This window comes from Cricetulus griseus (genome assembly GCF_003668045.3).
Source record: "Cricetulus griseus strain 17A/GY chromosome 1 unlocalized genomic scaffold, alternate assembly CriGri-PICRH-1.0 chr1_1, whole genome shotgun sequence".
NCBI lineage: Eukaryota > Metazoa > Chordata > Mammalia > Rodentia > Cricetidae > Cricetulus > Cricetulus griseus.
In genome coordinates this window covers 183,979,110-183,992,781 of record NW_023276807.1, presented here as the reverse complement: position 1 = coordinate 183,992,781, position 13,672 = coordinate 183,979,110, and the positions used below count along the sequence as shown (strand labels likewise).

At 39.1% G+C, this 13,672-nt stretch overlaps 1 protein-coding gene across 1 annotated transcript in view; it reads left to right on the top strand.

The window, feature by feature from the left end:
* The window catches only part of Grid1 (glutamate ionotropic receptor delta type subunit 1), a 692,044-nt gene that overhangs the window by 571,420 nt on the left and 106,952 nt on the right, over positions 1-13,672 (top strand). Inside the window, exons 9-12 of the mRNA XM_035452799.1 lie at positions 4,989-5,090; positions 6,603-6,800; positions 10,090-10,414; positions 11,510-11,648. Of these exons, the coding sequence (XP_035308690.1) occupies positions 4,989-5,090; positions 6,603-6,800; positions 10,090-10,414; positions 11,510-11,648 (764 nt within the window). The remainder of the gene's footprint in view (positions 1-4,988; positions 5,091-6,602; positions 6,801-10,089; positions 10,415-11,509; positions 11,649-13,672) is intronic.

Genomic DNA, 13,672 nt, shown 5'->3' with positions numbered 1-13,672 from the left:
CCCTTTCTTATGATGTCCACCTTGATTTAAATGTTCTTCCATTAGATTTGAATGAATAGTAACAAAAATGTTCAATGTTATCCCGCTTTCTTAATAGAGAAGGATTTCCTGTCTTCATGATCTGGAACTTGCCTGTGGTTGCTTGTCTGTCAGTAGACCCCCCAAATTTAAGGGGCTCTACTCTAGCATGGAGTCTTAAGATATGAGGCAATGGTAAAGTTAGCAGTATGCCTCCTTAGCGGATGAGGGATCTTCCTGCCCATAGTTTCTTGTAGTCAGAATACGGATTCATTTGGTTATTTGTTTTAGAATGGCCGTAACTGCATCACAGGTAAGTGTCTAGATGTATCTTTGACTTTCAGTCCCCAGAAGAGCATGTGATAGAATTTTATTTAATCATTGTGCTAGTTATTGTTTATCGAAAGCTCCTTTTCCCTTCCTGCTAAAGTAGTGGAAGTCCTATTAAAAAGAAGATGAACATAAAGCAGGTAATAATGGCTGTTCACTGTTACTTTGCCTACATGCAACATATATCACACACATTTTAACTTAATTTGTTCCATTTTTATCAATACTTTTTGTGCACATAATTCAGGTTATATGAAACAGGTTTATAAACTGGTGTTGACTGTTAATTAAGCTATTTTGTGATAGGTCATTTCAAAATTATTTTATTCCTTTAGCAGCCTCAGCTTGGTAGGTAGGCAATACAAATGTATTCTGTTTTATAAATAAGAAAATGGAATAATTCATTGATGACCTTCTATGTCTTAAGTGCTCTGAAGTCATCCAGGTAAATGGTGAAAACAGCTACAATACATGGCTCATTCATAAAACCTGATAATCACACACCTTGAAGCTCCCATCTTCTCCAGATTTACAGTAATTATAACAGTTGGTGATGAAGAAGAGATTGCAATTGTGTCTGAGGCAACTTATGGTCCCAGGGAGTACAGGGGGAAATCAGGTCCCACTACTGCCACAGAGACTTATGCTGAGTATAAAGCTCTGGGGACCACGTTTAGTGCAGCTTTGCATAAATCATGGGGACACTGACAAACATTAACTAGTGGTGATGAATGTAACATACTAATTTATGGTAATAATGCGTGGTATGTTTGCACCTAAACATCCTGGGAGATGGGTGTTGGAAATGATTAGTGGAACCTCTACAACTTCTCTGTTATTCTAAAACTATTCTAAAGTGAAAGTGTTTTTTAAAAAGGAGTCATAAGTTATCAGATCCAGAAGGAGAGATATAGCATCCTGGGCAAAAATAATTAAACATAAGGTTCAGGAGGGCACATAATGAACCGGCAAAGAGTAAAATTGCTGGAGTCAGGATACATGGCTATCTAAACTGAGTGGGATGAAAGTTAGGGTGGTCTTGGGGTTGGGAAAGCTGTTCTTTTCGGTCAAACAAGACTATTTGGAGTGACTCTATAGGAAATGAGAATTTATTAGAAAATGATAATTTGTGTTTTGACTTGTTTTGAAATAAAGATGTATGTTATGTAGATAAGTATGTTTGCTTGCATGTATGTCTGTGTACCATATGCATGCCTGGTACCCATGAAATCTGGAAAAGAGCATTCATTGGATCTCCTGGAACTGGAGTTAAGAATGGTTGTGACTACCATGTAGGTGTTGGAATCTGAACCATGGTCACTTACAAAAGCAATAAGTGTTCTTAACAACTGAGCCTCTTTCTGGGCCTGGTTAATTTATTTGAAAGGTGTGTTCCAACAGAAGATGGGCTACAGGAAAGATGGTAGTTATGGGACTGATATGAAACTGTAGTGATGGTGTGGAGCAGAGTAGTGCTGCCTAGAGCCTTGTTGTGGATAGAAAACAAAGAAAGCATCAAGAAGCATTGAAAGACAGAGCTCTTTTCAAGCCAACTAAAGCCTATGTAGGCAAATGCTTTAATCTGTGGTGATATCTTGCTTGTAGAAATAAAGCCTGTTTGGGGATCAGAGAATGGAGCTTGCCACTAGCTAACCATAGAGGTCTGAAGATCTGTACAGACAGACAGGAAGTGAGGTAGCTAGGCAGAAGCAAGATATAAGCAGGGAGAAACAGGAAATCACTCTTTTGTCTGCTGAGATGCTAAGGAGGTAAGGTGTGCTGTGACTTGCTCCTTCTCTGTGATTTCTCAGCATGTCCCTCTATATCTGACTCCAGCTTTTTATTTTCTAGACCAATTAAGAACTCCATTTACATTGGAGCTAACATCTACTAATATCAATTCCATCTTAATTAATAGTATATATGCCAGAGAATAAATAATTTAATTTAGAGTATGGCCATATACTGTAAAGAGCCCTATACCACTGCTAATTAAATTACAGCACACTAGAGTGAAGAGCAAATCAAGATGACCAGAATTCTAATCAAAGACATCAAGGATGTTTAATGGTACCATTCTCTGAGAACTGAAACAAAGAGAAGGAAATAATGTTGTTATTTCCCACCGTGGTTCCCAGAAATAGAACCCAGACTCAGTGGATTCATGAAGCTTATTAAAAATTAAGACCAAGACTGAAGAGATGGCTCAGCAGTTAGAGCACTTGCTGCTCTTGGAAAGGACCCAGTTTCCATTCTCAGAACTTACATAGCACTCACAGCTGCCTATAACCCCATTTCCTGGAGAATCAATGTCCAAATCAGCCTCACATGTGGTACACATACATGCATGAGACAAAACACACATACAAGTCAAATAAAATAAATACAATCTTTAAAAAACAAAATAATATGCTTGTCTAAGGCAAAAGAAAAAACTCAGTCAAGAGCTTGGTTTCCTGTTTTCTTTGTGTGCTACAGAATGGATCTGAGGGCCAGGAACAGGTGTGCATCTTGGCTATCTGCATCTGCACCCCCTAACTGTTTAGCTGGCACTGGAGCTACCTAATCCCTAATGTGTGGTCCATTCTTCTGGGTGTAGGTGGTGTTTAGAGGTGTCTTTTACTATCATAATGACTCAGAGTTATGATGAAGGCAATCTTGACATAAGGATATGTCGACTGGATATTGCCTATGTTGTGATTGGATTTCTATAGCTGCTGCCAAGCATCTTGGCACAGGGAAGGGACATCTTAGCACTTTTATACTCTGGCTTGATTGAGCTCCTGGTACAGCACTCTGCTTAGCCATCATCAGTCAGGCTATACTGCTATTGAGATTGTACTTGGGTGTGAGGATTGAGAGTAGAAGCAAAAAGTAAAGTGGGTTAATGTAAATGGAGTTCTTAACTGGTCTAGATAGTAAAAAGCTGGAGTCAAATATAGAAGGAAATGCTGAGAGATCAGCGAGAAGGAGAAAGTCACAGCACTCCTTACCTCCTTAGCATCTCAGCAGACAAAAGAGTGATTTCATGTTTCTCCCTGCTTATATCCTGTTTCTGCCCAGCTACCTCATTTCCTGTCTGTCTGTCTGTACAGACCTACAGACCTCTATGGTTAGCTAGTGGCAGCTCCATTCTCTGATCCCCAAACAGGCTATATTTGTACAAGCAAAGGTATCACCACACTCCAAAGTGATAATAAGAAACACTGGACTTCTTTTAGGCTGAATATAGGATTAATTCTGTATGTCTCAATTTGATGGCTTTATTTTAAATCTCAAAGTTGTAGTATCTCTCAGAATGTTTTCTCAGCTTCTACAATTGTGGCTTGTTAGGGCTAAGGGTTAGAACTCCAGAGAATGCTGTGAGAATAGATATATCCTAAGTGCAGCTTGGCAGCTCCTTTGGGGTCCCAGTAGCCCATGTCCAGAGGAATACATCTGAAGTTAAAGAGATATCTTGTGCCTCTTCCCTAATAAAGAGTGGGTACTGTCTAGAGCTGTTTTATCCATTAACTGCTTGCTATATAAATGGAGGTCAATAGATTGCCAGCAACAGCAGTAGCACCTTGTAGCTTGTTAGACATGAATAATCTCATCTGAAAGTACATAGAAAAGTCATGTAACTTGCACATATCTGTAGTTTGAAAGCTGCCAGTTTAATTTATAGCAGTGGCTCACAATGCTTGCTGAATGTTAGAATCACCAAGAGAACTAATATATCCATATCTTATCCACCAGCAGCCAATTAAATCAGAATCTCTATAGTTGGAGCAAGGTTTTAGTGTGTTCAAAAAAGTCCCCATGAAAGAGCCCAATACATAGCTAAGCTAGTGGCTCAGGGAGCATTCTCTATGGCCAGACCTCAAGGTTCTCATTTAGTTTAAGAAGTGTCTATTGTCTCTCTTTAATTCATAATTGGGTTTGTTAATAGCACAAGGATTTGGTCATTGTTGTGGAAACCAGTGACTCTTGAACACTTTTGTCTTCTCTACTGTTCCAAAGACAGAGCCCTGTCCATCTCTTTAGCATAACATCAGAGATGTTATGCTGTCGTATACAGCCAAAAGCCTTATAAAGATACTAGCAGATACCAAGCACATGTACCTGACTACTGCTTCTACTTACACATCATAGAAAGTTATAGAGCTTATATTACAGCAAAAACAGGCAGAGATAACTTAGCCCACAGTGTTGTAGGCCCCAGCATGCTTGATAAGTAATATACTTGTGTCTTTGTTAGTTTCATTATCATTCTACCTCAATTTAACTTATTGTGGTACCATCAGAGGGAAAGTTAAAGACTTGGGTAGGGAAGAGAGAGCACTTTGTAGGACACACAGTGACATCACTTTCATGAAGGACAGAATAAAATTATATATAAGCATCCCAGGGGTAAAATCCTACCAATTTGTTTTATTTTAGGGATTTTGGAATTCTGGGGCTATAGGTGAGATGATGGAGAAAGTGAAAGTTTCTGTTTGATGCATCTCTGTCCTCTTGATGGTTTTGAGATGCTTCTGGGTCTCTAAGAGGCCCAGGCTGTTGCTATCTGCCTTTATGATTCCAGATTCTAGTTTCACAGAAGTCCTAAGCTGCATACCAGACTTCCATCTCTTATTCTCCCTTATTTTTCTCCACAGCTGGCAACCTGGGACTCGGAGAAGGGCTTGAATGGCAGTCTGCAGGAGAGGCCCATGGGCAGCCGCCTCCAAGGACTGACTCTCAAAGTGGTGACTGTCTTGGTAGGATCATGGGGATGTCCTGGGAACTTCATTTTTCAGGTCTCTGACTCAGAGGCTCCTCTCTGGTTAATGCATGGTTGAGGAGGGGATGTTGAGAGGCCACCTGAGTTTTCAGGAGTCCTCTCATTCAAATAATTATGTGGGTCAACCTAAGGGAGAGTGAGTTGGAAGGGTCTCTTCAAGGACTTCTGGTACTAGTTTGGAGATCTCTGGAGTATAGTATAGAAGGATCACTTATATCAACTGCTGCTGGGATCCTACTGGATCTTACCTAGATCTTGACCTACTGCTCTTCCTGAGGTGAACAATGTGGGTAGGCAGATTTCCCAGAAAGATGCTTGGGGGAGGATATTCTCCTATCACCCAACTATGCTGAGGGTAAATGTGATAATAAGTGTGCAGTGAATAAATGTTAATTAGTTATAATTTTTCTACATAGTTTTCCTATAATCATAGACTGTTACAATTGTCAGACTCAGATTAATATGTTTAAATTAATTTTTCTTTTTAGATTTAAAATTTTTCTCCTTTTGGGGTAGGCCAGACATGGCTCAACTCTTTCATTCCCTCCCAGGAACTCAGAAACCTTTGCCTGCAACATCTCTTCATTTCTTATGCGTACACCCTGAATGAGCCTTAAATCCTATTTCTTTTAACTAAAGGAACTCCATTACATGCATTACCAGGGGGCTCTCTGCCTTCAGCCTCTTTATATTCAGTTTCATGCAAGATGAAATGGTGTGGGTTGCTGGTGGAAATGTTTTCTGGATGGTCATCTACCTCTCAGGGCATAGATAGAGTGTGTAGGTTTGAACTCAGCATGGTTGTGGAATCATGATCTTGGGGTTTAATCCTTCCTATCCTTTGATGTATGGTATAACATTGGCCTGTTAATGGGCACTTATTTTCTAGTACAACCTGATAGATGAAATGCTGTCTTCTCTCTATCTAATATCACATAGCTTTATAACCATGCATTATTCTATGTGAACAGTGTCATAATTCTTAGGTGGCTCCCCTAGAATAATGACATATCCTAAGGACAGAGTCCTATGTCATCATGAATTCTATAGAGAAGGAAAGAAAAGACACCATTTTATGGTGGGGTCTGAAGGTTAGGATAGAGCCTAGGAAGAAATACACAGGACAATTAAATCCCTGCTGCCCCATGTTGACCTGCTGCCTGGAGCATTGCTCCTGTGCACTGTACCTTGACTGTCCATAAAATGCTTTCAGAAAAGGGCAGGGAGTTCAGTCTCTGGAGAGAAATTGGGTAAATTCCAACATTCCACCATGGTTGTTGCTATTAATATCATTGTTATGCATGCTGGGGAATGGAACTTAAGGCCTTATGTATGCTAACCATTTGCTTTAGCACTGAGCTATGTCCCCAGCCCTAATACTAACATTCTAATTTACAATTCATCAGACTTGTCTCTGTACTAATATCCTGGAAATATATGTCAATTAACCTGTTGTTGGTTTGAAGAATATTCATTCTGTTTTCTACAGGAAGAGCCTTTTGTGATGGTGGCTGAGAACATCCTTGGACAGCCCAAGCGTTACAAAGGGTTCTCCATAGATGTGCTGGATGCATTGGCTAAGGCTCTGGGATTCAAGTATGAGATATACCAGGCCCCTGATGGCAGGTATGGTCACCAGCTCCATAACACCTCCTGGAATGGAATGATCGGAGAGCTCATTAGTAAGGTAAGTCCAGGATCAGGGCCACAAAAGAGGGGCTTTCCAAAATGTCTCTAGGAGATACCAAAATCTAACCCATTCCATAGTTGAGTCCTTAGGACTACAACAAGGCATCATTTTCCTCTGTCTTCTATGCTGTGCCTGTTTATGCTCTTTTCTTTTTTTCATACCCCCAAAATCTTGACTTTTCCCTTCTTATACATTGCTCATTCCTTTGGAACCTACCCCCTATAATAAACCTTCTCTGGACTCCACCTTCTAATAAACCACTTCCATTCTTAGGCTGATGGGAAATTCACTGTCCCCACCCAACGAGTTCTACTGAGTGCTTCTTCTTCCATGTTTCATAAACTACAAATATAGTATCCATCCATGCAAATGTGAGTGTGTACCTGTGAATGGGCATGTTCATGTGTTGGCTTTGTTGTGTGTGGAAGGTGTGGCATCTCCATACATCTTACATTTCACATCAATGCTTTCCCTCCTATCTGTAGATTATATCCTCATTGAAACTCACAGCATGAAGACGATTCACTATCTCCCGCTCTTGTTCCTGTTATTTCATGGCCTCTATGTCATTTTCCCCACAATTATTTACAGTGCTGACTCCCTCTATAAAAACAACTGCTTTTGTCAACCTTAACAATTCCTGACATTGCTGTGGAAAACTCAGGACTCATAGAGCCTTGTCTCACCCACCTCCAGTCACCTTTGGTGTAACCAATTCCCCTGTATCGTATTAGCATCTTGCAGGAACCCTCTTTGCTACTTTATGACCATAACCTGTTGCCCTTCTTATTGTTTGGGGGGGTGGACTTACTCCTGAAACACAGTATCTTGCTTGCTAAGCCTATGTAGGGAGACACTAGGACTATTTACCTTGCCATGTTCCATTATTTTTTTTGTAAAGAAACTTTATTGTAGTAGAATTTAGATGGTATAAAAATCACCCAGTTTAGATCTTCATTTCAATGATATTTAGTAATTGTACAGTTTGTGCAAGTACCACTGTAATCTAGTCTCAGAGTACTTTCATTATCCCATTGTGGTCACTCTTATGTATTACATATAATTACATTCTTACTCTCATCCCTTAGTGGTCTTGTTTTCACTATAGCAGTTGTTCTCAACCTTTCTAATACTTCGAGCCTTCATATGGTTCCTCATATTGTGGTGACCCCCAACCATAAAATTATTTTCATTGCAACTATGTAACTATAATTTTGATGCTCTTGTAAATAAAATATAAATACCTGGTATGAAGGATATTTGATATACAACCCCTGTGGGGGCTGAGACCCATAAATTAAGAATCACTGCTTTATAGATTTGCAGTTGGGAACATAATTTATATGGCTCTTTCCCCATGACATACATATTTGAGATGTATCCATTTTCTATGTTTCTGTTCCCTTTTGACACTGTAGCCTTCCCTAACCTGTGTACCCTCTGTAGTAAACCACACAAACTCTTGTAGGGTTCATTTCATATGATTTTCTGTGTCCTTGATTTGTTGCTATATACAAGTTTTGAATCAATTTTATTATCTATTCTCAAAGTACACATCCAGGTTTCTACATGAAATCTAGAAGTCTATCCAGATTAATGTGGTCTCTATCCTCTACTGTCGGCCATTTTCCTTTGCTGGATTCCATGACTACATTCCTCAGATATGTTTCAAAGGTTTTCTGTTTCTCCTCAAGAAACTTAATAACCTTTTATCCATCTCAAAGGAAAAACTGGTTATCCTATATTTGAGAAATAAATTGAGACTTCTGGGTATGAAATTCTACTTGCTTATGAAACACATCCTATAAATACAGGACCTCCATTGTTAGTGGGGCATATCTCTTCCTATTCTTGGGAAGTCCTGAATTTTCTCTCCCTCCCTCCCTCTCTCTCTCTCTCTCTCTCTCTCTCTCTCTCTCTCTCTCTCTGGGTGTGTGTGGTATGTGTATCATGTGTATTTAGTATTCCCTCACACATATACCACTGCGTCCATTTGGAGGCCAGAAGACAACTTGTAGAAGTAAATTCTTTTATTTTCTTCCACCATATGGCTCCTAGGGATCAAATTCAGTTTGTCAACACCTGTGCCTGTTGTGCCTTCTCGGAGGCCCTATCTCTCAGCTCTTAAATATGGTTCAAACACTCATGACCTTAAAAGAGAATCCTGAATCTTTGGTTCCTGAGAAGGAAGACAAGGACAAGAACCACACATGCTCTGGCATAGGCACCTTCAATATTTTCCCCCATGTTATTCTAGGTTAGTGGTTCTCAAACTATAGGTCTCGATCCCCTTGGGGGACAAATGATCCATTCACAGGGGTTGCCTAAGACCATCAGAAAAAAACACATATTTACATTACAATTCATAACAGAAGCAAAATTACAGATAGGAAATAGCAAGGAAAATGATTTTATGGTTGGGAGTCACCACAACATGAGGAACTGTATTAAAGGGTCGAAGCATTAGGAAGGTTGAGAACCACTGCCTTAGCACAGAGTATGCACATAAAACAAGAAAGTTAGCAAGACAGCTTAGAAAGTAAAAATACTTGCTTTTCCAGCCTGAATGCCTAGTTTGACTTCCGGAAATCATGTCAAGGTAGAAGGAGAGAACAAATATCTGAATGTGTCCTCTGACCTCCACACATGTACCTATACTCACACCCCTCTCTTCTCTTCTCTTCTTTTTTCTTTCTTTCTTCCTTTCTCTCTCTTACACACATACAAATAATAAATAAAAACTGTTTAAAAATCAATGAAGACTAATACATTTTAGAGATTGAACATACTTGTACAATCATTTAACTTCTGAAGTATTTTAGAAGTACAGTCTATAGATGTGGGATCCTGGAAGTTGTAGAAACTTGCTGGAGAAATAGCTGGTATCTGTGCCCTTTTAGATTACACTTCTATCTAGTGCTGAGTTTCAGAATTGTGACATTTTGACTGGAACAGAGGCAGAAAAAATAGGAGATAAAGTTTGCTAGGTGAGATGATAAGAAAGTAAGCAAGTGTTATTCATAGGAAGTGAAGATATTTTACTGAATTTTATTGTCTGGAAGCATGTTCTAGGAGATTTTAGGCCCAGAGAGAGATTATCTGTAAGATGAAAGAGGTAATAGACAACGTAGTGTTGGATTTTTCTTACAGTCTCTGAATTCTCAGGGGTCAGCTCTCTAACCCATTGCCTCTGAGCAGATCTTTGAAATGGGTAGAGGGTGGACCTTGACCTAGGGTGGAAATCAGCAATGACCTGAAGGTCACCTCTCATGAACTTGTCTTTCAGAGAGCAGACTTGGCTATCTCTGCTATCACCATCACCCCAGAGAGGGAGAGTGTTGTGGACTTCAGCAAGCGATACATGGACTACTCCGTAGGGATCCTAATCAAGAAGCCCGAGGAGAAAATCAGCATCTTCTCCCTTTTTGCTCCCTTTGATTTCGCGGTGTGGGCCTGCATTGCAGCAGCTATCCCCGTGGTTGGTGTGCTCATATTCGTGTTGAACCGGATCCAGGCTGTGAGAGCTCAGAGCACTGCCCAGCCCCGACCCTCTGCTTCTGCCACCCTGCACAGTGCCATCTGGATTGTCTATGGAGCTTTTGTTCAGCAAGGTACAGTCCCAGTTTTCTGTTGTCTGAATAGCCCTGGGGGCCGGAAAAAAGCTTATCCTTTGGTAAAATTCTCAGATGCATATCACAAAAGTCATTTTAAATGTAATTTTATTTGATCTCAGTACAGTACCAATATCAGGCTCTACTCGGGTTTTCCAAGCAATATCGGATAGAAATTAAATAAAGCAACAAAGAACCCAACTTCCATTTCTGATTCTCCATTTTAGATAAAATTAACTTTGGATTTCAGGCATTTTCCTCCCCCCATATTAGATTGATTGCTATGCACATGGGGTTGTCAAATGGAACTCTGAAGAAATGTCAACATAGTGCAGCAATCTGTAAGCATTTATGCAGCTATTCCTGAAATATGAAGTCTCCCACCTTTGAGAGGCCTCATAGCACTTCTGTCCAATGGTGAGTTTCAGGATTGCACAATTTTGACCAGAAACAAATTGCAAAGTTCTTAATGTGAACCTCAGCCCTGAATGCATCATGGCAAAATCTTTTGAAGGCTAAGAAGAATAGGGAGGGAGAAGCTTCCTTCTACCACCACCTAAGGGACCAAAAAGAAATAATTGGCCACAAAGAGGTTGCCTCTCACTGAACGTTACACACAATGCTTTCCAAAAATCCTGGAGGGGAAAAATCATCCCATGAGAGCTGAATATTAATAAAATTGATATGGGCAATCTCATGTCTCTGAGTTAAAGGAAAGCTGGGAGGCCTCCAGGTAGGAAGAAATTCTTTATTTACAGAATTCCTAACTGTACTGTATGTGAATTTGAAATTGCCAAAGATCTCATATTGAAAACTAGCCCTGGCAGTTTTTGCCACAATGAGATAGAATCTTGTAGCTAGAAGAGGTGGTGTTATGACAAATTTCTCATCACTAGATCCCAATCCTATTTTTTTTTTTTTGCCTTTTTACCATTCTCTGGCCTTTCCCTATATTGCTGATTTTAAGAACTTTTCCTTTAATAAATGATGTCCTATGCAAAAGTGATAGAAATCTTTGATTTTGGCCAAGGAGGGCAGAATCTTGCTGGGGGTTGTAGTGAGGGAAGGCACAGCTAACCCCTCTGCATTCTGCAGGTGGCGAGTCTTCTGTGAACTCTGTGGCCATGCGCATTGTGATGGGCAGCTGGTGGCTCTTCACCCTCATTGTATGTTCCTCCTACACAGCCAACCTTGCTGCTTTTCTCACAGTGTCCCGGATGGACAACCCCATAAGGTATGTCTGTCCCTTCTTGATCAGCTCTGATGTAGTCTTGTTGAGGCTGCCTGATGGCATAGACAGAGACACCAGCCAGAGACACATGAAGGCTCTGAAGCTGGATAAAGGAAATGTTTAACATGAGAAGGGCCCCAATCCTGTTTTAATGTAGTCATATAAATATATAAATTAAATTATATTTATCTGAGTACTTAAATGTTGATTATAAAACTAATAAAGTGAAATACAAAATTAAATTAAATTTCTTCAGACCTTGTAAAAATAGAATGTACTCATTTAATCAAAATTTTATCAACATTCATTTAAAATTAATTAAGATCACAAGTCTAATATATTTTCACATCTGCAAAGATCTTAAAATTATTTTTTAAAAACTGAGCCCCAGATGTTGCACAGTTGGTAAACATAATAATTGCCAAGGCCAATGACCTAAATCCAATCCATGGCACCCACAGGTGGAAGGAAAGAACCATATCTCTCAAGTTGTCTTCTGACCTTTACATGCATACCAAGATAAGCATGTGAGCAGACACACAAGCCATATTTTTTCTTTTATTCATAAAATTATAACAGTTTCAGGAGTGAATTCTTGTTTTATTTAATTAAAATATAATTTCATATGACATTAATTTTGTGAAATGTTAAAATTATACAATGGAAGAATAAATTTAATGTCATGAAGTTACTCTTGAAATGCCTTGATTATGATCAGATCTCAAATGCAGTGTAATTACCAAAACAGCAAAACCAAAACCAAACAAACAAACACAAAAAGGACAACAACAAAACCGAAGGTATAAAAGTAAATGAGTATTAACCCTGAAGGTGCCAAGGTGAGGGTAGGCCTAGCTGGGTAGCATAGTGGTTCCAGTATGTCCTCTTACCTGGGCTCTTCTGTGGAGTTCCTGCTTTTCTAATGTTTTTAGTCCATTGTATTCACCATTCAACCTATTGGCTCTTTCTGTCTCCTCATCTCTGGAGTCTTCTGACTCAACCTGTTTCTTTTACTCCCAACTGCCTATTTAAGAGTGCAAATTCCTTGACTGTGACTCAAGATTCAGTTTAATACTATCTGATATCATTATGAAATTGATATCTTAACTGAGCTAATTATAGATCCATAAGAGGCTGTAAGAAATAACACAGAAAGGTCTCCTAGGCTCAGCCTAGTTTCCCTCAGTGCAACATTTAGCAACACTGTAGTATTGTATTCAACCAAGTATTGATATTGATATGATTGACTGGTTTTATTCAGATTTTCCATTAAATATGCCACATAAATAGAATCAAGCACCATGACCATGGCTTTTTTAGTTAGCTCGATTCCTCAGTGACTCTTCCAGGTTGTTGGTTTAGTCATAGTTCATTGCTTCTCAGCGATGAATGCATTCCATGTACTGTAATTTGTTTAATCATCCACCCGTTGGAGGATGTTCGGGCTGTTTCCAGTTCTTAATAGTTATGAATAAAGCTACTATGAACATTTCTATAGGTTCTTGTGTGAATATAAGGTTTCATTTACATGTGATCATTGTACAAAAGTCCAATTGCTAAGGTGTATGGTAATTGAATGATGAATTTTATAAGAAATTGTTGGCATTTGGTGTTATTTATATTTTTATTTCCTTATTATGAGATGTATGGAGTGGGTTAAATTTTCATTTTCCCAATGAGCAACAATGAGTACTTTTTATATGCTTGTTTACTTATACATCCTTGTCAGTAAAATATCTGATTTTATCTATTTCTCATTTTCTAGTTGGATTCTTTGAGCCCTGACACTGAAATTTGAAGATTCCTTGGGCATTTTCTATTCATATATTTCTTACATGTTTTATTAAATGCAATTCTTTATCTGATATATAATTTGTAAACATTTTATTCCACTATTTAAAATGCTGTACCTTGCATTTTAAATCTCCTAACAGGATGGCAGAACAAAGGTTTCAATTTTGATGAGGTCTAATTTAGGACATATTCATTCCTGTGTCAGTCTTGCTTTTGGCATCAAGTCTTAGCCT